Source organism: Ananas comosus, unplaced genomic scaffold (genome assembly GCF_001540865.1).
Source record: "Ananas comosus cultivar F153 unplaced genomic scaffold, ASM154086v1, whole genome shotgun sequence".
NCBI lineage: Eukaryota > Viridiplantae > Streptophyta > Magnoliopsida > Poales > Bromeliaceae > Ananas > Ananas comosus.
Genome location: NW_017893322.1, coordinates 68,760 through 96,062, shown reverse-complemented (window position 1 = coordinate 96,062; position 27,303 = coordinate 68,760). Strand labels below are relative to the sequence as shown.

Sequence of the window (27,303 nt, the reverse complement as noted above, 5' to 3'; positions counted from 1 at the left end):
ATACTTACCAGGTGGACCCTCTATAGGCGCCTGTCGACCATTCTTTTGCAGTCAGGACACAGACCGCGATATCCCTAAGGTTAGGTACTTCGATCCGACGTCCGGTTACAGTGGTGCACGCTCGGTGACGTTTTCTTACCTTAACTCTTCTGTTGTTACTATCGCCATAGTATATGATTCCTTTGCACCCCTTGATTTAATTCGTTATAACTCTACTTCGTTGTTTGTATGCTTAGTATCCTGATAGTAGGAGCTTAGGTAGTTCTATCTATCATGCTATCTGTTGACCTAGTTTGGTCTGTGTTTGCATCAGTATCTTTGACTAGTTTGGTCCAGATTGTTGCATTCCGTATCTGTGACCTAGTTGTCTGTAGTTGCATTTAGTATCTGTTGATAATTGGTCGCTGTTGCATTCGTATCTGTTGACCTTAGCTTGGTTCTGTTGCTTCGGCATTCAGTATCTGTTGACTAGTTGTGGTTTGGTTGTCGCATTCCGTATCTGTTGACCTAGTTAGTCGCTATCTCGTATTCGTATCAGGGACCTTGTTGGTCAGTTGGACTCTCGTGAGACCCTTGGTCCATGGCCAACACATCGATCTCTTCGTCATGTGTTTCGATGCTGTTGTATCTGGTTGGCTGTAACGCCCTTGTTTCTGCTGCTTCAGCCTAGGCCACCGGCTTTAGCCGATTTCGTTTGAGCATATCAGCATGATTTTATCACAGCACTGTGGTATTCTAGACACTGCAGGTTGGTTGGCCACCAACAACGAGATTGACGTATCCGATAGAGTCGTTGGTGACGCATGAATAATGCTTCAGTGTCGCTTATGAACAGGCAAACGTTAGAGGTCTGCGGACCCAATATAGCACGCATCAGATTGGGTAATATTGCGGACTTTTGTCCCTGGTTGACGACATATAATCTATATAGCAGTTGTGCGCTATGTATATCGTGCAGTTCTTTTCGTTACATTGTTTGCTATTATAGTTTGTACAATGTATATCATTCGGATTGTTCATTACAGTAGCGCGATAGTTGTTATTCTATTCATATACATGTCTCTTTCCATTCATTATTATTTGCTACTATATTTCTACTGATCCATACTGTTTTAGTCTTCCTGAATCCGGTGCAGTACCTCCTCGCCTTCATCGGTCTTGCGGTACCACACGGGAGGGAAGAGAGTGTTTAATGTTCTCCTCCCCCGACTATTTTCATGGATCCGGGGGGTGATGGGTTTGAGACGAGACGTGAGAATTACGTACGTTAGCGGTCGATAAGCTTTCCGACCCAAGTTATTCCGGTTTTAGTTGTCTCCCTTACTGTCCTGTTGATATAGCCTTAGATAGTTCTATATGGTTCGTTTTGGTATTCAGTTAACTATCAATATTTTGATGTGCGCTTTTATGAATATAATAAATGGATTCGTTGGTTTTCGTAAATAGAAAGGTTTTCTACCCTCGTGTAAACGTTTTTAAAGAATAAAGGTTTCCGTGTTAACAACAGTTTTCAAAAGAATCTTCGTGGATTTATGTTTCAATATTTGATGTATAACTGTGATGTGAATGTCGTGAATGGATGTGATTGATATTGTTTCTTATTTCATTTGTGTGTGGTATGTAACCTGGGATAACTTTTGTACTTTGTGCGACGCGTGCAAATACAGGGAGACTCTGTCTTCGTGTGAACAGTGGATTCCCTATATTGTGGCGGATCTGGCATCCCTGGTTAGATTTAAAAAAAAAAAAAAAAAAAAAAAAATTCCGCGGTTGGTTAAACCTAAGGTGCCTGCACTACATATTCAAGCAAACTTATTGGTTCAATAGTTTTACTGTTTTCACAACACAATTATCAATAGGAATCATATAACAATTAAAAAAAAAAAAAAAAAGCCAATATCAACAGAGCATCAACATTGCATGAGTCTCATGTACAGTAAAGCAAAATTTATTACAAATGATTAAAGTCAGAAAATAAAAAGTGAGGAATTTATTAAGTTATTAGCTGAGAAAATGACTATTTCCTCATTTGTCCACGCCCCATAGGCCCGCTCTCTTTGGTCCCGGCATTCGGGCACACTAATCAGACCGCCCCCCGAACAGACAGGCTTTTCCTGTACCCGCGGACAGCAGTCTCCCCGTTACGTCCTGTAAGATATGGAATCCCGAGATCTAAAAGGTAAGTAACACCTAGAAGGGCGTCTGTGAATAGGCTGATTAACAACGCAACTCATCCAAAAATTTCCGAATGCGAATAAAACAAAATTAGCGCGAAAAGATAGCACACCCAAGATTTAATCGTGGAAAAATCCAAATTGGGAGTGAAAAAGCTCAGCGACAATCCACGCAAAGACATCCACGTAAGAAAACATGGTACAAGTGATTTTGAGCAAAACACACGACCTCAATTTCGTCACTGCCTTTTCCTGGCTTAGAGTACAGATCTTTCGCGGTCCTGCGATCGATAGAGATCTGCAATCACCTGCCCAACCACTCCTCCGTGCAGCCCCGTACCTCCCGCCCCGTATGGCCGGCCGTTGCCCTCCGCCCCTGCCGCGGTCTAACGCGGCTCAATTCTCGGCGCCCCCGGCCGCGCCCCCCCCCCATCTACCATGCCCCCGCGGATCACGAATCCGTCGGCTGTCAGCGCGGAGATCAGCGCCCCTCGAACCTCTTCGGCCCGGAGCCTCCGTCGCTGTAGAATCGTAGATTTGTGCATGATTTAACCTCTTTGCTACACTAACAGCTTCATGTGAGCGGTTCTCCTTTAATCCAACAATCTCATCTCGCCATTGCTCGTCGCCATGCATGATTACTCCGCGTGCTACAAACACGAGACGAATCAAGCCCCGTAGTGCATCTGCAGCGCAACTCCTCTGTCTTATCGGCTGACCGAAACGATCTGAAGAACGAGAAAACACAGCTTTCTAGGGGAGTGAAAAACCCACGGGACCAATCACGCAAAGAAAATCCACTAAGAAAACATGAGTACAAGTGATTTTGAGCAAAACACACGACTCAATTTACCGATTTCCCGTAGATGACGATCTTCGCCGGTCCTCGATCGATAGGAATCCTCCAATCGACCTTGCTGCAACTCCTCGCAGCGTCAACGCCTCAATTCCTCGAAGCGTCCACCGAATCCTCGGCTTCACGCGAGATCCACGCGTCGAACCTCCTTCCGGAGCTTGTAGAATCGTAGATTTGTGATGATTTAACCTTTTGATACCATAAGCTATGAGGGTTCTCCTTTAATCAAACATCTACTTGATTCTCGTATGAGTTATCGAGTAAAAACGAAGAATCAAGCCGATTGTTGATTGTAGGAAACTCGTTATGTGAATCGAAACATTGAAAACGAGAAAACAAGTTTCTAGGGTTTAGAATCTGTAAAAATTCAGAGCCTGCCGCATTTAGATGACCCACATAGCTTATTTATATGTTTAGAAGACTTAGAAGTAGACTAGGATTGCAAAAACTCTTTTTTAAAAAACTGCGTCGTCCTCAGTGACCGGTCCTTTCGAGGAGACCGGTCTGTGAGAGACCGGTCTCTCAAGTGAGGAACCGGTCCCTCGCTGCGTGACCAAAATCACAACGTTCGGGAACCGGTCTCTCAAGCTTGAGACCGGTCCCTTGCTGCGTGACAGAAATATCAACGTTCGGGAACCGGTCTCTCATCACATGGGACCGGTTGCATCAGAACTCACGCAGTGAGGACCTAAGGGGAACCGGTCTCTCCATTTCAGGGACCGATCCCAGAACACATGAAAGTTCAGAAAAATTGTTTTAAAGCAATCTAAGCCTTCTGAACTTAGTCTAATTAGGTATATTCACCACAAATGATCTTTTTTTTATACCTTGGGTGTCGAGCTTTCCGAATGAGTCTTATTTCTTCAATTTGAATCTTTTCTTCAAAAACTTCTGCGATCAACTCTTCAAGACTCCAACCAACTTTACGAAATTCGCCAACCTATAAAATCCTTAACAATCTCCCCCTTTGGCGATTTCGTGACAAAATATACTATAAACTCGTACACAACCCAGAAACAATAAAAAGAAGATTATCGCAATCACCAAACGATAATCTCCTGCATGACCGATCCAATAAACGAAAATTACAATTTTCATAATCTTAATACAAACTCTATGACTTAGACATGGAGTCTTGAAGCCTTGAATTATTCCTGCAAAAACATTCTCAAAACATAATTAAGATTCAATTCAAGTATCAAGATCAAACAAAGCATCAAGTCATAATTCATAATCAAACACCTAAAGCACTAACTAAACAAAGTTCATCTAAAGTTCACCTAAACAAAATGCTGCATCAAAGCTAAATACATCATATCATCATCAAGAACAAAATAACTAAGCTAAGTGCATTATCATTGCATCATCATCATCAAGAACCACCATCACGAATCACCATCACAATCTCCCCCTTTTTGTCAGAAAGCGCCAAAACGACAAAAGAAGGAACCCGGTAACTCCTAATCGGAAGCATCCCCTGGAGGTAAATCCGCTCGGCAACAGCCTAACTTGTCAAAAATCATATTCAATAAGCGCTTCATCTTGCTTACATCTTTCCGAATCGCAACTTGTTCCGCAGACAACTTCTGAAGCTCCTCAGACAGACGTTGCTGCTCACGATACACCGAGGAAACTGAAATATCTTCCTCGGAAATGTCCATAGAAGGACGGGAAGAAGTAGCAGTAGCAGGAGGTGGAGCAGCAGGAGGGGAAGATGCACGCTGAGACGGTGTACGAAGCTGCACCGAGGACTTCACAAATGTCCGTTCATTTATCCGACCCAAACTGTGCTCGTATGATGTACAACGAACATCCACTTCACGATGTCGCAGAATCCGCATGATTATCAAAGGAAATGGCAACCTCTCATTTTGCCCAGAAGTCTTGATGTCCTTTGCCATTCTCCGCCAGATCAGAAACGGAATATTCATGTTAATATTTTTAGCAGTTACAATATCCGGCCTACCCAAGAGATACATGTACAGAATGCGATCCCATCTCAAAATTTTCGTGTTCGCGAGAGGCATGATGTTGTAGCAAACCACGAAGTTCAGAAACCGGTACTCCATTTTGAAATCTTTGGACATAACCAAAATGCCGTTCGACTCGGTACCCGGCATGCAAATAGTGTTTACTACACGATTCCAATCGCGAGTGAGTCAAACCCAGATTGTAGATATTCCACTCCGTCAGTCTTAGCGTCCATACCTAGCACCGACGCTATTGTATCAGGTGTGATTGATAACTCAACACCACGTACGGAAGTTTTAAATACGTACGGACCGCCGTCGGAGTCACTTAGATGACCGGCTCTCATATAGAATTCTCTGATCAATTCCAAACAAAAACCGATTTGCTCCGGAAAATCACAAATCTGATGAAGATTTCCCTGTTCAAATAAATCCTGAAAACCCGGCACACAACTAATGATACTGGCCACCCCAACATCTCTCTCACCAATGCAGTGTTTCGACGAGTACATTGACCGTCGATTAGATGGAACATCCTGTAGACTGTGACGTGGTGGCTCAGAGCCCGGTTCTCGAATTTCAACACCCCCGGACTTACGACGACCGGGACGCTCAGTCGCCTTTCCTTTGCCTTTATCCACGGCTTTTCCTTTTCCCTTGCCTTTCCCAGTATCCTTATCCTTAGCTAATACCTCGGGAACAAAAGCCTCCCAATCCGGTTCATCCTCCCCAGAGTCGTCGCCAGGAGCATATTCGCTCTCTTCATCTTCCGGTTGATACTCAATCGGTCGTTTAGCTTTGGAGCGCTGTCGTTTGCTTCTACGACCACCACCAGCCATAAGAACCACAAGAACAAGTAGCCACGAGTACATTTTGGAAGAAACCCCTGTTAAACACAATGATGTATACATATTGAACATAAGAACAATTGATTTGTGATACCAAAAACTTTAGAAGATTGATATGTAATATACTAGATAATCCTAGGGCCACATAACCATGAAAATCATGGACAAATCAAGCATCAAAAATCAGTAAAATCCTATTTTTCGAAAAATTTGAAAAAATTAGGTTTTGATGAAGAAAACATAACAAAAACAACCAAACAATTGTATCAAAGTATGAAATAATGCATGAAAATGCTGACTAACGTGTCAAGAGGTAAGATCAGGACAAATGAAGAGATTTAACAACATAATGAGAGCAAAACCCCAAAAACTGAAAATAAAGCATAAAGTCGGATTATAAGACAACAACGAAATAAAATCCAAGAATCATACCAAAATCAAGTGTAAATTGATGAAGAATGGAAGCAAAAGCACCCTAGGGATATTAGAAGCTCTGGAGAGAAGTTTGAACGAAATTGGTAAAGAAAAAAGAAACAGACCGCAAAACCCTTATATAGGTTCGGGCGAAGGGACCGGTCTCTCCAAGTCTGGGACCGGTCCCAGAGCCAAAACCGAAAAATCTAATTTTCGTCCAGAATTTTCAGAAATTTTATATAATATCCTCAACATATCCAACATCAAAAATACACAATATCCATCCCCAAAGACTTCCAATAAAATTTCATAAATAAATTTTGAAAAACAATCTCAAAGATATACAATTTGTCAAATATTGTTGATCCGAAAATCAAATAAAATTCTTGATAAGTATCAAATAAAATTCCACACATCATGCAAGATATAGGAATTAATTGTATCATTTTATCATCATAATTGTTAAGAAATTGAAAAAATAAATCTCATAATCATGAAATTAAAAGAATATTCTCAACTTGAGTCATGCACATAATTCGAGATAGGAGTGGCTCTTTGAGCATCTTTTAACAAACCACCTTATATCGCCTAGGAGATGTATTAAACATAGTATTAGAATTTTATCATCTCCACTATATCTCATATTGATTTATTTTTATTAGCTTTTAGCTCATAGAGATATATTGATCATCATGTGGTAGCTGCACACACTGACCGGACGACCGGGGTGGTAGCTCTTTCCTCCATGTGGTGGTAGTTTTCACACTCCCAGCAGGGATGTAACTCTTTCCACATCTTGAATTTCATAAATTTTCATAGCTAAAATCGGCAAGACTCCCCCTAAATTAGTGCAACCCTCAAGTCAAAAATATTATCGCAATTTCAAAAATAGAGAAAGATTTATTCATCTCAAAACTAATAATCAAACAAACAATTGCAATATTCAAAGTTCGAAGCATGAGGTGCTGAATTTGATTCAATATGTTAAATAGAATTTCAATGATTTGATCGTTCAAGAATATGTCAATAGAGAATAACCCTGACATTGATCAATCAAAACTTAAATATGAAATACTTAAATTCACAGATCAACTCATCTCCCAAAACGGCAACATCATGCAAGAAAATCAATCAACCCTCAAACACCGAAAATCATGCAAGAAAAGAAACAAAATATGCAACATGCACATGATCTGTGGCTCAATAGAATATATCTAGATTGAAGGGTTCATACCAATTGCCTTTCTTAAATGCAGAAAACGTTTTTGATCCAAAGGTTTGGTTAAAATATCTGCAAGTTGATTTTCAGTTGAAATGTATTCAAGTTGTAAAACGTTTGATTCAACCAGTTCTCTTAAAAAATGATATCTTAGTTCAATATGTTTTGTTCGAGAATGTAAAACAGGGTTTTTAGAAATATTAATTGCACTCGTGTTGTCACACAGAATAGTAAGAGTGGTAGAAGGAATCCGATAGTCGCTCAGTAAGCTTTTCATCCAAATTAATTGAGTAGAGCAACTCCCAGCCGCAATGTATTCAGCTTCTGCAGTGGAAAGAGCAATACAATTTTGTTTCTTACTGTGCCAAGCGACCAAACAATGTCCAATGTAAAAACAAGCTCCACTAGTACTTTTCCGATCATCTGCGGAGCCTGCCCAGTCAGCATCCGAGTAGCCGATTAGGTCAAGAGAGGTTCCCATAGGATACCAGAGGCCATACTCGGTTGTTCCTTTAACATACCGAATGATCCTTTTAACTGCTTTCAGATGTACTTCCTTAGGGTTAGCCTGATAACGAGCACAAATTCCAACACTAAACGCAATATCTGGTCTGCTCGCAGTCAAGTACAATAGGCTACCAATCATGCTTCTGTATTGTTTCTCATCCACACTCTGACCTTCTGAATTCAATCCCAGTCCTTTGTTGCTTGTACCCATTGGAGTGTCAAAATCCTTTGCATTGTCCAATCCAAATTTCTTAACCAGTTCCTTTGCATACTTTGTCTGTGACAAATGAATTCCATCTTTTGATTGTTTAACTTGAAGTCCAAGGAAATAATTAAGCTCCCCCATCATTGACATCTCAAACTCGCTGGTCATTAACTTAGCGAAATCAGCGGCATCCTTGTCTTTAGTAGCCCCAAAAACTATGTCATCCACATATATTTGTGCCACTATGAAATTATCCTTCAGGTGTTTTACAAAGAGAGTTCTATCCGCTCCCCCTCGGTTATAGCCCTTTTCCAAAAGATATTTTGTCAACCGTTCGTACCATGCTCGCGGAGCTTGTTTTAGTCCATAAAGTGCCTTTTTCAATCGAAAAACATGATTTGGAAATTTTGAGTCAATAAAACCTTTCGGTTGTTCAACATAAACTTCCTCTTTTAAAAATCCATTTAGAAACGCACTTTTGACATCCATTTGAAAGAGCGTGATTTTAAAATGGCAAGCAATCGCGAACAAGATACGAATAGATTCAAGACGGGCAACCGGAGCAAAGGTTTCATCAAAGTCTATTCCCTCAATTTGTGAGTACCCCTGAGCCACAAGTCTAGCTTTGTTCCGCACAATAGTACCATCCTCATTTTTCTTATTCTTAAATATCCATTTGGTACCAATAATGTGTTGTTGCTCAGGACGAGGCACCAATTCCCATACATCATTGCGAACAAATTGACCAAGTTCTTCTTGCATGGCATTTATCCAATATTCATCACAAAGAGCTTCGTCGACATTCTTTGGCTCGATCAAAGAAACATAACAAGCAAATTCACATTGTAACTGGCTTCTTGTTCGCACACCAACATTAGGATCCCCAATCACATTTGATAAAGGATGATCTCTTGACACTGTCAGGGGGGTAGTTTCAGGAGATATGCTAGGGATTTCAGATGTGGTGTTTTGTGGCTCAGATGAATCATTTGATGCAATATTTTCAGAAGATGCAATGGAATTATCAAGTGTAGAAACATCATCATTTACAGGCAATACAAATGGAGAATCATTATCATCATCATTCATCAAAGAGTTAGAAAAACCATTCATAGAAGAACTTACATACGAAGCTTCATCTACTTTTATGTTGATAGACTCTATCACCGTCTTAGATCGCAAATTGTACGCACGATAAGCACGACTAGTGGTAGAATAACAAAGAAATATGCCTTCGTCACTATGAGAATCAAATTTTCAAAGATTTTCACGATCCCGAAGGATAAAGCATTTACTCCCGAAGACACGAAAGTATTTGATGTTAGGTTTCCTACCAAGCCAAAGTTCATAAGGCGTATTCAAAGTGCCCGGACGCACATAAATCCGATTGATAACATAGACAGCTGTGTTAACTGCTTCAGCCTAAAAATGTAATGCAATTTTCTTACTATGAAGCATAACACGAGCCATCTCCTGTACGACCCGATTCTTGCGTTCAACCACTCCGTTTTGTTGGGGTGTATAAGGAGCCGAGAATTCATGTTTAATACAATTTGAAACACAAAAATCAACAAATTTTGAATTTATGAATTCTCCCCCTTGATCACTTCGAATGCGTACAATTTTATCATTTCGTTTAGTCATAAGACGAAGACAGATTTCAGAAAAAGAATTAAAAGTATCAGCTTTTTCTCGTAAGAAGGCACTCCATACAAAGCGAGTAAAATCATCAACAATAAGCAAGATATACCGTTTTCCACCCAAACTTTGAATCCTAGATGGTCCCATCAAGTCCATGTGAAGTAACTCTAGAGGTTTAGTTGTCCCTAAGTGGTTCAAGTTCTTATGTATGGATCTAGTTTGTTTCCCTAATTGGCAACCCCCACACACAGTGTTCTCTTTAAAATCAATCTTAGGTACACCTCTAACTACCTCCTTCTTGGTTATCTTTGATAGCTCCTTAAAGTTTATGTGACCTAGTCGTTCATGCTATAAAGTTTCAGTTTCAATGACGCTAGGTTACAATGTTCAGGGGATGAATTAGGAACTACATAACAATTATTCTGAGATCTAATGCCCTTTAAGAACAGATTTTCATTACGAGTCACATGGCATTCTTTATCAGAAAAGTTCACAGAATACCCATCATCACACAGTTGGCTTATGCTTACGAGATTAGATTTGAGCCCCTCAACATAAAAAAACATCGTTCAACATAGGGCCATCTGAGATAGTCACTGTTCCTTTTCCAACAATTTTTGACGATCGACCGTCCCCAAAAACAACAAGTCCTCCGAAGATTTTGGTCAAAGAAGTAAACCAATTTTTATCTCCGGTCATGTGGCGGGAACAGCCACTATCTAGATACCATGATGAGTTATCGTAAGTATGAAGTGAAGTGTGAATAACTAGGCATGGGAAGAGTTCACCTTTGCGCACCCAAACCTTACGTGTTTTGGGTTGTGTCAGTTCGCTTGCTTTTGTTGATCGTGGCTTGTCGACGATTTGAATTGACTTCTTCTTCATATCCTCCTTCTTTGGTTTCCACGCCTGGTTTGCCTTTGATTTCGGAGCATTTGGTGTCAATGTTCGTTTCTTCTCATAATCAACCTTCTTTGGAGTCCGAGTAGACTTCCCTCTTAATTTAAGATCATTCCTCATAATTGATGTTCTTTGATTCAAGGGTGTTGATGAGCTCTTTCCCTTTTGTTTGCAGAACTTCTTTATGTGTCCTAGAGCACCACAAATATGACACGCTTTGTTAGTCAGATTATTTTGAGGAGGAACGAACTTACCATAGAGCTTTGGAACAGCAGTTGATAAATGTCCGCCATCTTTCTTTGTTGCTTGGTCAGCATAGGTCCGTTCGTACCCAAGTCCAAGTTTGTTTGTTTGACCAAGTCCAAGCATTTTGTCGAGTTTACTTGATCTAGACGAAAATTGGTTCAAATCTGACTTTAGTTGAATAATCGTCTTGGTGAATTCCATATTCGCTTCTCTAGCTTCCGAGTATTGCTTGGTGAGAAAAGTGATATTCTCCACTTGAGTCTCTTTTTCCTTTTCAAGTAATGAACACTTTTCGATCAATGAATTATAGGCCTTTGTCAAACCATCTCTCTCTTGTTCTAAATCCTTTGTTAGAGAGGCCAACTTTGAATTTTCTTGTTCCAACTCATGTAGGCTTCGCCGCAGTTTCTTGTTATGTTTAGCCATCTTCTTTGATTCAACAACCAATTGTTGATATGCTGCAACCATGTCATCTTCGTCCGATTCTTCATCCGATGAGTTCTCCGAAGATGACTTCTCTCGTATAGATGTCGTAGAGATCGTGTCAGCAAATGCTAAACACATGAAAGTTGAATCCTGTGCAAGCAGTGCCGTGGCATTTACATCCTCTTCACTCGAAGTGGAATCGTCAGATGAGGAGTCGTCCCAAGTAATAGCTTGCATCGCTTTCTTCTTCAACGACTTTTTATTAGGACAGTCAGATGCGATATGGCCAAAGCCCCTACACTTGTAGCATTGAATTTGACCTTCACCGCTTTTCTTCTCTTTTGTGGAGTCCTTTTGAGAGTTATCAGATTTTCTGTATTTTGACGAGGAAGAAGAAGACGAACCCCCTTTAGATTTGTTTGTCTTGGATGAAGTAGACTTGGGAGGAAACTTCTTTCTAAAGTTCCGACGAAACTTCTTTGTTAGAAGTGCGAGTTGTTTTTCAAAGTCCTCCAAGCTTTGCTCCGACTCTGAATCAGATGAGGTTGAAGAGACATCTCCTTTTGTTGATTTTAGAGCCATCCCTGAGGCTTTAGAAAAAGACTTGGAAGAAGACGAATTAGAAGGAAAAGTCATTTCATAAGTTTGAAGAGCACCTACTAATTCTTCTACCTTGAGTTCATCAGGACGTTTGACCGTTTCAATAGCTGCAACCTTAGGACGGAATCGTTCGGGAAGGGTTCTCAAAATTTTTCGAACAATTTTGGAATCTGGAATTTTCTCCCCCAAGTTAGCACACGTGTTTACAATGTCTTGCAAACGAGTATAGTACTCGGTAAAAGATTCATGTTCTTCCATACGAATGGAATCAAATCTACTAGTAAGCATTTGCAATTTTTGAATCTTAACCAAGCTTGTACCCTCGTGTGTAACTCGCAAAGTGTTCCAAATCTCTTTGGCGGTTTCGCACGCCGAGACGCGAGAAAATTCAGTTTGGTTTAAAGCATTGAATAAAGCATTGATACATTTCCCGTTGAACGAAGATAATTCATTTTCCTCTTTCGTCCATTTATTCCTAGGGTTCGGCACGGTAACATTCTCAACAACTTCGGTAGGGTTTTTCCATCCGAATTCAATGGCTTGCCAAACTCGCTCGTCGATAGCAATAAGAAACGCCCTCATACGGACTTTCCAATAAGCATAGTTAGTGCCATCGAAGAGCGGGGGTCGATTGATGTTACCGCCCTCAGCCATGAATTACAACCTATACCCGCTCTGATACCACTTGTGAGATATGGATCCCAAGGATCTAAAAGGTAAGTAATACCTAGAGGGGGGTGAATAGGTGTAAATCCGGCAAACTCGAAAATCTCGATGCAAATAAAACAAAGTAGCGGAAAATAAAACAGCACACCGAGAATTTAACGTGGGAAAACTCCAAATCGGAGTGAAAAACCCACGGGACCAATCACGCAAAGAAAATCCACTAAGAAAACTTGAGTACAAGTGATCTTGACCAAAACACACGACTCAATTTACCGATTTCCCGTAGATGACGATCTTCACCGGTCCTCGATCGATAGGAATCCTCCAATCGACCTTGCTGCAACTCCTTGCAGCATCAACGCCTCAATTCCTCGAAGCGTCCACCGAATCCTCGGCTTCACGCGAGATCCACGCGTCGAACCTCCTTCCGGAGCTTGTAGAATCGTAGATTTGTGATGATTTAACCTTTTGATACCATAAGCTATGAGGGTTCTCCTTTAATCAAACATCTACTTGATTCTCGTATGAGTTATCGAGTAAAAACGAAGAATCAAGCCGATTGTTGATTGTAGAAAACTCGTTATGTGAATCAAAACATTGAAAACGAGAAAACAAGTTTCTAGGGTTTAGAATCTGTAAAAATTCAGAGCCTGCCGCTTTTAGATGACCCACATAGCTTATTTATATGTTTAGAAGACTTAGAAGTAGACTAGGATTGCAAAAACTCTTTTTTAAAAACCTGCGTCGTCCTCAGAGACCGGTCCTTTCGAGGAGACGGGTCTGTGAGAGACCGGTCTCTCAAGTGAGGAACCGGTCCCTCGCTGCGTGACCAAAATCACAACGTTCGGGAACCGGTCTCTCAAGCTTGAGACCGGTCCCTTGCTGCGTGACAGAAATATCAACGTTCGGGAACCGGTCTCTCATCACAGGGGACCAGTTGCATCAGAACTCACGCAGTGAGGACCTAAGGGGAACCGGTCTCTCCATTTCAGGGACCGGTCCCAGAACACATGAAAGTTCAGAAAAATTATTTTAAAGCAATCTAAGCCTTCTGAAGTTCGTCTAATTAGGTATATTCACCACAAATGATCTTTTCTTTATACCTTGGGTGTCGAGCTTTCCGAATGAGTCTTATTTCTTCAATTTGAATCTTTTCTTCAAAAACTTCTGCGATCAACTCTTCAAGACTCCAACCAACTTTACGAAATTCGCCAACCTATAAAATCCTTAACACGTCCAAGGCGTCACAATCCATACAATGCGCGAGGTTCCAATCAGGAACAGCATATAACAAATATTGCATAAGGAAGGTATCGAAAACATAAATACATCTATGCTATTACGCTATTACAAGCATTCAACTCACATACATTTTACATATTTCATTTTTAATTCTCATTTACTCTTTCAGCTCCCAAATACAATCCGATTAAACATGATTATTACAACATTGTTCTTTTCAATCCTTTTACATCCCTTAGTAGCCGACTCAGGTTACTGCTATCTCTAGTCTCGGTGATAGGGCGCTAACTACAGAGCTACGCCCTTTCCTCGCGCCGCCGCGCCGCTCACGTGTGAACCTGTACCCTTAAAAACAACACGAGGGTGAGAACTATTGCCCATAGTTCCCTGTGGGTATGGCCACCCAAGGAAAAAGCTCGACCCACCAGGTCCAAAGGAGGCACTGCAACCATGTTAGTCCAACAAATATCCACAGATATATTATTTATGCAACTAACAATTATCATGTTCATGCCTCACAATATGCAATATGCGAATCATGCAACTCATGCAAGTAGATTAATTGATTCTACTCTCTATCATTTACCATTCTTTATCACTATTCGTTATTCATTCTTTAACGCTAGCCGTTCTCTAACGCTAGCCATTGCTTACTACTAGCCATTCTTTATTCTTAGCCATTCTTTATTATTGCTATACTTTAGTATTAGCCATTCTTTATTCTTTATTCTTTATTCTTTATTCTTTACTAAGGGTACTCACACCTTAGCCATGTTATACACATTTGCCATTCTTTCCTAAGGTTACTTTACCTTAGCGAACTATGCCACTCGACTCAGTTTTGAGTCAATTAACTGCGGATAATCCGCGCTCTATCCGGCTCGAGGTGAAGGAACTCTCACATACACCTCAGCCTTCAATCCACAAACCACATCGCCCAATGGGTCGCCCAGAGTTGCATACACCCGTGGTCAGGGATCTTTCCGATGGGAGGAGAATATGCCACGCGCACCCGCGGCCCAAGACCCCCGATAGGGAGGGGAATATGCCATACGCACCCTAGCGATCCAAGATTCTTCCAGTGGGAGGGGAATATGCCACACGCACCCGCGACCCAAAATCTTGCTCAATCACAATCCTCGAAGTTCTTCCGGTGGGAGGGGAATATGCCACACGCACCGGCGGCTAAGAACTATCGAGCTCATGTGCTGCACTAGCAGCCGCTACACTCGCAGGCGGGATTCCGGAATCCACTATCATAACTCTAGGATTGGTCTCACCCTATAGTATCGACCTATCTAGGTCCAAGCCATTACTCAACCTAAGTTTAGTACATTAGGTCCAATGTCACTATGTTCATAGCCTAGGTTCATTAACACTAGGTTCGATGTTACTTATTACCTAGGTTCACTCGACTCTAGGTTCAATGTCACTATATTCATAACCTAGGTTCATTAACACTAGGTTTTATGTTACTAATTACCTAGGTTCATTCGACTCTAGGTTCAATGTCACTATATTCATAACCTAGGTTCACTTGACTCTAGGTTTGATTCTTAATCTATGTTTAATGGCACTAGGTTTCATGCCACTCACCTAGGTTTATTTAACTCTAGATTCATTGCCACTCGTGATTCACCTCTGTTTATTTACACTAGGTTTCAATGCCACTCATGATACTTGTCGAGTTCCCTATTACACTTAGTGTTCATCGACTTAGTTCACACACATATGCCTCTAGCACATTCTCACAATGCAAACATGCATCTTATCTAACATAATTTATAATAAGTCAACATGCATGTTTATCTAACATGATCTCATAATGCTAAAGTGCATCTACCATCTATCACATGCTATATCATGTCATTATGCATATTCTTTTCCAACTAGCATATATTTCATCATATATTAACATACATTGTAAGGTACCGAACTTCTAAAATTATGAAGTTGCGGGGTATGTTGGTTTGGAAAGCCATTAGAATGGTTTGGAAAGCCATCATATATTAACATACATTGTAGTTCTCACCCCACTATTCCACAGAGCCGGGACCGAGCGAGCCGGCGAGCGACCGCGGTAAAGGTATCGCATAGTAAATAGAGGCCACCAGAATTGAGTTTGGTTTACATTTTACTAATAAAGTACCCTATGTTCATCTTTTGTATTTGATGATTAATGATGTAAAGAAAAGAATGTGAAGCTCTCTTTTGAGGTAAATGTGATGTATGAAGGAAATGATGAAATGTTGTAATGAAATGTAAAGAATCGAAAATGTACAAGTTGGATGTAATGTATATGATCTAAAGTGAATCATAGTACAAAATGAATGTTAGTTTTCCTTTCTTTCACTAATGGCTATTGCTTACCCTCGTGTAAGCCGTTTGTGTATGTTTCCGCTAATGCACTTCTTGTTTGAAAATGTACAGGTGATGAGCCTTGGGCGGATAGGAAAAACTCTGTCCGTTCGGCGTCTGTTTGACGTGCTCGGGCCGGCCCAAATTGGTATCGGTCCTGGGGCGTGACAGTCGGGGGGGGAGGGGTGCGCGCGACCCGCGCCCCACGGGCGCGCACGAGAGAGAGAGAGAGAGAGCGGGGAGTCCGTGCACTTCGTCACGAAAAAAAAAAAAAAAACGGAGAGGGAGGGCGAAAGAACCGCGCGAGAGGAGGAGGAATCGACACGTTGGCCACAGTAAAACTCAGGCTTCAATATATGTACAGATAGTTGATAATAGTGAGAAAATAGTGGCATTCACTTATAATTAATCAAGGAATTTTAATTTTTAAAGTATAGATTTGTAACATTTTACCTCACAATGAAAGAAAAAGGGAAAAAAGATGTAACCGTCGTTCAGTTAAGGAAAAAAAAAAAAACCCAAACGTGGTTGATGGCCAAGGTGGGCGGCGAGGTGGGCGGGAGATGTGGTACCGGCACCATTTGTAAATTGTGTAAGTATAAGAGGAAATTCATCATATTTGAAAAAAAAAAACCCTAGAACACATTTTTAATTGTGGAAGTTGAATAGGCTAAAGAATTAATTAGGCCCTAGAACACAATTTTAGATTAAGCAACATAGAAATTACCGGATTCTGTGAGTGAGGGCGGAGGTCGCAGCAACGTTGGCGACAGTGGCGGTGGGAGCGCCATCTTCGATGATATTAGAGGTAGCTAGATGTTGATTAGAGGAAGTGCTTGTAGATTGGGGGTGCTTGCAGATTGGGTGGAAAAAAAAAAAAGAAGACTCATAATACCTATAGAATAGAATAAAATATTAAAAAAAATATCGAATGAAAAAATATCTAGACCATGTTTTAATACTGATATTTATTTTTTTAAAAAAGTAAGTAGGTGAAAATAAAACCGACTTAAATAAAAGAGCGTCATCAGGACTTCTTTTGAAAATAATAATGTAGAATTTTCTAATTGGCAAACTAACCCTCTGAAAAATTTATTTGTAAAACTAACCCTCCTTTCACCACGTCGGCCCCAGCGTGGGTATTTCTCGTAAAGACGGTGAATCGTTCACCGCCTTTGCATATTTCTCGTGAAGGCAGTGAATGGTTCACCGTCTTATGAAGGCGGTGAACCATTCACCGTCTTTATAGAAAATACACCCCCGCTCCGCTCCCCTTACAAGGCCGCCTTACCTGTGCCCTCGAGAAGACGGTAAATGGTTCACCGTCTTAACTAAGACGGTGAATCATTCACCGTCTTTATGGCAACCACCAACCCTACCAAATTTGGCCAAGTCCTGAGGCGGGGCTAAAACACAGATAAGACGGTTAATAGTACACCATCTTTATAGTGGTGCTGTCACGCCCCGAGCCCGATCCTTTTGGCCGGTTCGAGAGCGTCAAATAGACGCCGAACGGACAGAGCTTCCCCTGTCCGCCAAAGGCTCAACAACAAGTATCAATAGAGTAAAAATTTGCATAAGCGGAAGCATACACAAAGGCTTGCACGAGGGCAAGCAATAGCCAAAGTGAAAGAATTAATAATTCAACATACAAGTAATATGACTAAATTTAAATCACATACATGCATCCAACTATAATCAAGTTCTTTCACATTCTTGCGTCATTTCTTTTTACATCTCATTTCTCCCAAAATATAACTTTTGACATTTAAAATAAATATCCTTTACATCATTCATTAAAACATGTTCATGATACTAAAATCATCAAATACAAAAGATGATAGTAAAGGGTATGCGACTACAAAATGATAACCATCTCGGGCGGTCTCTAACTAGGGCGCGATGCCCTTACCGCGATCATCCGCCGGCTCGCTCAGTCCGGGCTCTATGGAAAATGGGGTGTGAGAACTACAACAAAGTTTCCAGTGGATTCGGCAACCAACCACGCCGACTTTCCCACTAGGTCTAAATCAGGCATAATAGAAGAAAAGAGATATAGATAGTAACCAAACTATACAAATGCAGCTAATATGCCTGAACAATAATAAATGTAATGCTCAATAGTATGCTCATGCTGAATGCAAGGTCATAATCTCATTACCCAATCTCTTGGCTAACCCGTAGGTTTCGCCCTCAACGACTCACCAACCAAATCCCTAATATCGGGGAGATACCCGCTACAACCCGACGGGACCGTCCTCTGGGGAGATACTCGCTACGACCCAGTGATGACAACTCCGGAGCACATCGCCCGAGGGGGAGCTACCACCCTCGAGCAAGGACTTACAGGTGAGTATGATGTCATCCTTAACTATAAGGATGTCAAGTCCAATCCATTTCTTGACTACAAGGAAACGGTGCACATATGACCCTTAACTCTAATGTTGTTATGTCATAATGTCGATACCTCTATTTACTTGCATGCTTTAACCTTTTTCTAGTGTCATATACGCTACTTTGTTCTTATACTCAATCATTGATTCCACACTTGTTTTCTAAGTGTCCACTCTAGCATATCTTGACTCATCGATGCCACTTTCTACAATTATGTTGACATGTCACTTTTGTTTTCTAAAGCTACTAAGTTCTTGTCATTTCTCATGCATATATAGGGTAAATAAATTTCTCACATTCTTACAAATACTTCACATGCATTTAAATTCACAACATGCAAATAGAAGCTTACAATTACCCTATTATGCAATATGCTCAATATACATACATATGCTCAAATGTGACACTTTAGACATAAAAGGAATTTCGAGATCCTTGGAATGCACCACCCACCTTAGACAGTTGTAGGGATGCTACGGTGAATTTCTTGAAATTTTTGAAGCCCTAGTCCGCGTGCTGCGGCTATCTGTACGGAAAATGACGTTTTTGTCAATAACTTTGCGTACACTCGTCGGATTGTCGAACCGAGCGTTCCAACGCGTTTAAAATACTCTCAATTAGGTTTCTATAAGGTCAATTTGCCTTAGAAAAACTCGGAGGCAAAAGCCTTAAATTTGGTGCCCTAACGATGCCTTAATGTGATAGCTCCTAGATTGATCTCATTCATAAGCAAAGGATAGCTTAGATTTACCTAGGAAGCTCTCTAATATCGTTACTAAGCTATTCGAACCATTCCTAGGGCATCCAACTTGGATTCTAACACTCCACCATGAGAGGGGTCCAAGACAACCATGGATTTCATGGTTTCAAGGTCTCTAGAGGGTTTCCTCACTTGTAGAGAGATCAAAACCCAAAAATCTAAGGTGTAAACCCAAACCCTAGACTCATTTTGCATAAGGACTCACCTTTGCCCAAGCTCCTCCAAAGCCTTCTTGTTGGAGAGCTTCTAGGACCACCAAAACTACTAAAATCCACTTCTCCAAGCTCTTCTCCACCTTCTCCAAGCTCTAGGGCTTGCTTTCTAGAGAGAGAAAGAGAGGAAAATGAGAGAGAGAGAGTGAAATGGGTGTTGGCTGTGGGAAGGGGTATTGGGCTATTAACATATTGTAACATTTGCCAAAAAGCCCTCCCAATCTTTGTATTTTGCAGCAGACATCATTTTGCTGTCCGACCCAAAGTGTACCAGTACACTTTAACGTGTCACCGGTTTCACGACTACGCAGAGGCAAACCCGAGAGCAGATGTTTCGGTTTCGACCAAAATGTACCGGTACACTTTGAAGTGTCACCGGTTTCAGCATGTGTAACCGGTGATAGGTCGCTTGCTGTACCGGTACACTTTGCTCCAGACCTGGTTTTTGGCTCTGTCTCGATTCTATTTCGCGCCGATCGATGCCAAAACCCTTCTAACACTTCTAGAACTCATTTTTAACCCTCCCAACACTGTTGATAGGTTAATTGGAACTCGCCCAATTAATCCATTCGCGCACTTTAGTCAATTTGCCTAAAGTTCGCCATTGTCTATCTAGGTTTCGATACGTTACATTCTCCACCCCTTAAAATTAGTTTCGTCCGCAAAACTACTTAATTGAAATCTAGATTCCATACCTTAATCCAGATTCTCGAAGAGGTAGGGATAATGTTCCCGCATTGCACTTTCGAGCTCCCACGTAGCCTCCCGGTCATTGTGGTTGCTCCAACGAACCTTGACATACGGAATCTCCCGATTCCGTAGTTTTCTCACTTCTCGATCGATGATGTACGCCGGGAACTCCTCATAGGTTATGTCCTCTTGAATCTCCGACGGCTCAAACGAGAGAACATGATCGGGGTCGTGAACATACTTGTGGAGGTTCGATACGTGAAATACATCATGTACTCCCGCAAGCCTCGGTGGTAATGCTATCTTGTACGCCACCGCGCCGACCCGCTCCAATACCTCAAACGGTCCGAGGTACCGGGGACTTAGTTTCCCCTGGAGCCCAAACCGTCTAATTCTTCGCATCGGCGATACCTTAAGGAACACGTGGTCTCCAACGGCAAATTCTATATCCTTCCTCCGTTTGTCGGCATAGCTCTTTTGCCGAGATTGCGCCGTAGTGAGTCTTTGGCGGGCAAGGCGAACCTTCTCCTCCGCTTCCCGCACCACATCTGGGCCAAGGGTAGCTCTCTCGCCCACATCGCTCCAATGGATTGGAGAGCGACATTTCTTTCCATAAAGGGCCTCGAATGGCGCCATCGCGATACTCTCTTGGTAACTATTATTGTACGTGAACTCCGCCATCGGTAAGTGATCATGCCAACCGCCCTTGTAGTCTAGTACACACGCTCGAAGCATATCCTCAAGTATTTGTATAGTCCTCTCCGATTGACCATCATTTTGAGGATGAAACGCCGTGCTAAAGTCGAGCAGTGTGCCTAAGGCCTCCTGTAGGCTCCTCCAAAAGTGAGATGTGAACCTCGGGTCCCGATCTGATACAATAGATACCGGTACCCCGTGAAGTCTCACAACCTCGTCGATATATAGTTGAGCCAACTTGTCTCTCGACCATGTAATATGAATCGGTAGGAAATGCGCCGACTTCGTCAACCGGTACACTATAACCCAAATTGCATCGTGCCCACCTTGAGATCGTGGCAATCGGGTCACAAAGTCCATAACGATATTCTCCTATTTCCAAACGGGTATAGGTAAGCTTTGTAATTTTTCCGCCGAAAAACACCGCTCCGCTTTTACTTATTGGCAAGTAAGGTATTGCGCAACAAACTCTCTAATGTCTTTCTTCATGCCCGGCCACCAATAGTGCAACTTCAAATCTTGATACATCTTGGTGCCGCCCGGGTGGATACTATAAAGGGATTGATGCGCCTCTTGCATAATTGCTTTGCAGATGTCCTTGTTCTTAGGTACAAACCAAAGATTTCGAAATCGAAGTGTGCCATCGGTCCCAATGCCAAAGTCATCGGCACTACCGCTCTCAACTTCACCGCGCAACTTTTGGAGATACTCGTCGGAAGCTTGCAATTCTTTTTATCCTCTCCAACAAGGTCGGTTGCACCACTAAGGTAGCAAGTGTAGCCGGCACTCCCGGCGCTACTACTTCCAAACCAAGCCGTTGCATCTCCTTTTGTAATAATGGTTGGGGTGTAATTGCCGAAGCCAAATTTTCTCCAGATTTCTTACTAAGTGCATTGGCCACGACATTCGCCTTCCTGGGGTGGTATAGAATAGTAACATCATAGTCTTTTAGCAATTCCAACCACCGCCGTTGTCGCATATTTAGCTCCCTTTGGGTGAATAAGTACTTAAGACTTTTGTAATCCGTATAGATCTCACAATGTTCCCCGTATAAGTAATGCCTCCATAACTTTAGCGCGAAAATAACCGCCGCTAGCTCAAGATCGTGAAACGGGTAGTTCTTCTCATAAGTCTTCAATTGGCGTGAAGCACAAGCTATAACCTCTAGAACTCATTTTTAACCCTCCCAACACTGTTGGTAGGTTAATTGGAACTCGCCCAATTAATCCATTCGTGCACTTTAGTCAATTTGCCTAAAGTTCGCCATTGTCTATCTAGGTTTCGATACGTTACAGGTACACTAAAGACGGTGAATGGTTCACCGTCTTATCTGTGCTGCACTAAAGACGGTGAATGGTTGACCGTCTTATCTGTGTAAAAGCCCCTAGTCCAGGACTTAGCCATTTTTTTGCGGGTTTTTGGATTTGCACTAAAGGCGGTGAACCATTAACCGCCTTTAATGCAAACAACACCAGGTGCTAATTTCTGCTCAATTTTGGCATCAATTTCAACAAGTTTGAGGCAAGTTTTTTCACGATAACAAATATTCAAACAAGAAACACAACATTATGAGTGGAATAACAAAATACAATCAACCGGATAAAAATATCAAACAAAACACTTACAAATATACAAATATGAACTAAATCAAGTATTATATAATATTATACAAAGTATGCTCTCTAAATAAAAAAAATACAATCAGTCTCTCGATCTTCCTCTCCCTCGACGTCCTCGGCCACGTCCTCGGCCACGGCCACGTCCACGTCCACGTCTACGGCCACCCTATACATCGAGCTCAGCAATAGGTACGTCATCAAGAGCCTCGATACCGGCCATCTGATCAAGATCCGCAATGATAATGCCCTCGGGATGTTCCGGAATCCCCTGAGTCTCCTCTGGCTCAGGTCGATCACCCTCGATAATGGCCGGTGTAGATGCTGGGCGGGCCTGTGATGATGACGCGACATGACGTCGAGAGTAGACTAATCTAAAGTGCTCTCGAGAGACTGGCGGCGTAAGCGAGTCCAAGTCCAATGGCAAGGAAGGAAATCTTGAAAGGGCAGCGAGTATATCTGCAACATCACTAGGAGATAGAGATCGTGACACTCGTAGACTCAATCTCGAGTATGATGCAGTCGATGTCGGTGAGTGTCTCCTGTGATGACCCGATGTCGAGGGTTGACCAAAATCTCGACCTCCAACATCAACGGCGACAGGTATGGAAGGAATGTACTCCAGTACTAACTCAATATTGACATCCATGCTCGTCAATGTCTCTATCATCGCATCGTAAGAAGGTCGATCATGAACTAGCCCTCTGATGCCCATTTGAGCCTGTCGTAATGCGTCCACCTGCATTATAGATAAGAACTCACTATTTGCAATCTATATTAAATATAAGATTTTAAAAAAAATTAACATATGAATGATCGTACCAAAACTCTCTCGGTCTGGCCGCGAGGCTGGTAAGTCAGTGGTGGACGCTGTACTGGACGAGAAATCCATCTTCTCGTGATATGCCACTACCACTCCATATAAATTGATGTCGCCTGAACCGGGTCATCACCGATAATCGGATGCTGGTCAATAGTAGCCTGTAATCACTGTCCCCATCTCTCGATGTGTGCAGAATGAAAGTGGGCCCAATCCTCATCTGGCCGCCCCTAAGATGTGAAGCGACGGATGGTCTCCACGTGAATTGGTATATGCTGCAGGAGACCAAACTGCCGAAGGACTCAATCGGGCACGTGAAGCTCAACGATATAAAAATAAATCAGCGTCGTCTGCGATCGCCATACCGCACTGTCCGGTACACAGAATGCCGGTAGCACATCTATAACAGCATCTGTACGACCGCCATGTAATATGTGAAAAAGCCAATAATAGTCAGCAGAATGCATTAATACGGTTGAATATTGAAAAAATGGTTGCATTAATACGTACCTGGGACTCTCGCTGCTGATCTAGCTCATGTCTATAGAACTCAATATCGGTCGTCCTAACATTTGCCCCAAAACGTAAACCGCCGGCGCTCGTCCACCTAATATTTGAAAAGTATGTTAGTTGCAAATATATATACAGAAATGTAATATGTATCATATTTAATTGTCATACCGACAACCCAAAGGGCAATCAGCCATGTCGGCAATAGCTCCAACGCTAGTAGGTGGGCCGACATGAAGATGGTCCCACGCCCAAATCTATAAATAAATTACAATAAATTAGACATGTGAACTTAAATAGGAGAAGCTTTATATAATAATTATTATATAATATTGATATTACCGGTACTAATGTCGCGAAACAACAACATTCGACCTTATCCTTTAATGAAGCCGTTCCCAATGCGCGATAAAGGTAGGCCAATGCTGCAGCACCCCAAGCTAAACCACCACATGCATCAAAATCCGCCAAAAGTGGCAGCCACTTAAGATGAACTCTATATCCGGAGGGGTTTGGAAACAGACTACAGCCAATCTGATATAACATATATGCACGGGCTGTGGCTGCAACTAATCCAGCCGGGGCATCCAAATGTAAATGGTGGAAGTGCTGGTATATCCAATCTAATCGAATCTGACCAGCTCGGATGCCATCCGGCACAACCCCTAAAAGCTCCTGACAAATCTCTATCCACGGATGCTGTGTAGTCCCCGTGACAGGCGCTCCATCGACACGAAGACCTGAAATAACCGCCACATCTTGAAGTGTAATCGTCATCTCACCGTGGCGGAAGTGAAAAGTCTGTGTCTCCCGTCGCCATCTCTCGACCAGAGCTCCTAATAAAGCCTGATGCAGCTGCAGACGCTTAAGTCAAGAAATGTCGTAGAATCCAGACTGTCGTAGCAGATCTAGCACCGCTGGATGATCCATATCCCACTGGTTCAATTTGCGGCCATGCTCTACGAACTGAACGCCGCGATATCCCTACAGTGACAAAAAAATAGTTAGCACAACATTTATATGCATTAATAATAAACATAATTTATAGAGAAATAATTCTTACTCTCACCTCAGTCGTGATAAATGAAGACCTATGTAGATGCTGCTCTGTCAGGACGGACTCATCAACCGGTCCCGCCTCCTCTAGATCTGCCATCTGCAATTTTAAAGAATTTGTAATTAGTAACATATTAGCAAATAGCGCATTGAATATTGGAATATTGAAAGTTTAATAAATACTAGTAAGTTAGGTAACAAGTCCTACGTCGACGTCCTTGTTGTGCTCTCTCTGTATTCTGTGGACAGGTATTTCTATAATGACCGTGCTGCTTACAAATGCTGCATTTTGTTCGTCGACCACTGGTTGCGTCCATTATATTACGAATACGTGTTGATCGTGGTCGACCTTTCTTTCTTCTAACTGGAGGCGGTACAATTGGTGGGCCCATGGGTCGTGGCCAGTAGCGCCTGTCTGGAACTGGATGGAAAAGCGGTGCGTATGTCTGGCGATAACACTCTACAGTATACCAATGGGAACAAAGACTATGATAATCTATTCTTAGTTGTGAATTACTGCAAACTGCTAAAATATGCGAGCAATGTATGCCTGTTAGCTTGAATTCGCCGCAATCACAATCCGCTTCTGTTCCATTAAGGGTAACATTGTAATCAGAGTGTCCTGTTTGGACTTCAAACTCAATAGGCCCAAATCGATATACAATGTGTCCCCGCGCCATCACCATATTCATCGTAATCCGACTTTGTATTTTAGGTTCTAACGTGGCCGTCATACTTTCACCATTTTCACGACGCTTTACAAAATAACTATTAAGTTTGTAAAAAGTTCCCGCGACAAATGCCGTTACTGGGAGAGCACGAATTCCCTTAAGTACCCCATTTAAACTTTCGGACATATTTATGGTCATCAACTCAAAGCGTCGACCTCCATCAAATACCCACGCCAAATACTCTTTGTATACTTTGAGCTCATCGACCAACTTCCAAGCATCCTAATCTAGCGCGAGTAACTCATCTTTCAGTTTATAATATTGTACCGATGTTGGAGCACTGTCGATACTATAGAATTTGTCTAATAATGATTCATTTTTAAACCGCTTAGCCATATTTGCTTTCATGTGTCGAAGACACCACCGATGTGCATGCCCCTGTCGAGTAGGATATAACTCAGCCACTATTTTCTTTAAGCCACTAAATCTATTAGATATAAAACAAACCGGTCAATTGCGTATAACATAATGCCCCAAGTTATGTAAAAAACCAACGCCAACTTCCACCATTTTCGCTTTCGCAAATTGCAAAAGCTAAGGAAAAAATGCTATCATTCGCATCGACAGCCATCGCTATCAGTGCATAGCCTTCATATTTGCCATACAAGTGAGTGGCATCAATGCTCACCACCGGCCGACAATGTGCGAATTCATGAATAGAAGGAGCAAATGACCAAAAAACACGACCAAACTGACATATTCCCTCTGATGGCCATCTATGATCAAGCCGCCAAAAAGTTCCATGATTAGTACTCTACAGCATAGTAAGATACCGAGGCAAGTCTGTGTATGACTGCTCCCAGCTCCTGTAAATAATCTGTAATGCTTTGCTCCTTGCCAGCCATGCCTTCCAATAATTTATTTGAACATGCAAAGTGGATCGCACCATTTCACTGTATAAGTTGTTTTTGTAGATTTCAAAACTTTCATCTGAATATTATAAGTAATGTGCCATCGATCTTGAGCGTCCACTAAAGATGCCTTATCATTAAAGATTTCACGGAGCCAAGTCTCGTCAATGTTAGGTAGATCGGAATTGGTACGTCTAACATCGAACTCACTCGAATTCACAACATACTGTTGTATCCAATTGTTATCCATAGGAAATTGCTCCGGATAGTCAATAAAATCAAGTTCCTCATCAGGATTGTCTATATAATCGTTGTTTACATGCGGGTCGTCATTCAAACTGTAAATGGCATTCGCAAGGCAATTTAATCTACCATCGTGATCATCTTCAATGTCAACAGCTAGATCATTCCAATCGTCGTCTCATGAATTGGTGCATCCTCCTAATTATTGTCATCATAAATGGGTGCATCCTCCTGATGACCATCGTTATGAATGGGTTCATCGTCCTGATTACCGTCATTATCATCTCCTTCATCGACAATATTATCAAAAACTTCATTCCAATTTGTATAGGATGTAGATAGCCTGCAATAGGTCCCAAATGTTTACTATATTAGGTAAAATTTCACTTACTATTAATTAAATAATCCAAATTTTCTTTACCCCCAATCGTAATTTTCATTAGGTATATGAA

At 41.8% G+C, this 27,303-nt stretch overlaps 1 protein-coding gene and 1 long non-coding RNA gene across 2 annotated transcripts; both read right to left on the bottom strand.

Moving 5' to 3' along the window:
* Positions 1-23,860: 23,860 nt before the first annotated feature.
* On the bottom strand, positions 23,861-24,747 carry LOC109705561 (protein MAIN-LIKE 1-like). Its single transcript, XM_020226295.1, has 4 exons — positions 24,346-24,747; positions 24,142-24,227; positions 23,971-24,067; positions 23,861-23,872 (listed from the first exon to the last, which is right to left on the bottom strand). Exons 1-4 carry the CDS (start codon positions 24,745-24,747, stop codon positions 23,861-23,863), a joined length of 597 nt encoding a protein of 198 aa, XP_020081884.1.
* Positions 24,748-24,847: 100 nt separating this feature from the next.
* On the bottom strand, positions 24,848-25,547 carry LOC109705560. Its single transcript, XR_002214795.1, has 3 exons — positions 25,235-25,547; positions 25,040-25,126; positions 24,848-24,954 (listed from the first exon to the last, which is right to left on the bottom strand). It is a non-coding gene; the product is annotated as an uncharacterized LOC109705560 (long non-coding RNA).
* Positions 25,548-27,303: the final 1,756 nt, after the last annotated feature.

Coding starts and splice junctions, on each gene's coding strand:
- LOC109705561 (XM_020226295.1), bottom strand. CDS start 24,747: ATGACGATTACACTTCAAGATGTGGCGGTTATTTCAGGTCTTCGTGTC. Junction 24,228..24,345: donor CGGCTTCATTAAAGGATAAG/GTCGAATGTTGT, acceptor ATTTATTTATAG/ATTTGGGCGTGGGACCATCT. Junction 24,068..24,141: donor GATTGCCCTTTGGGTTGTCG/GTATGACAATTA, acceptor TTCAAATATTAG/GTGGACGAGCGCCGGCGGTT.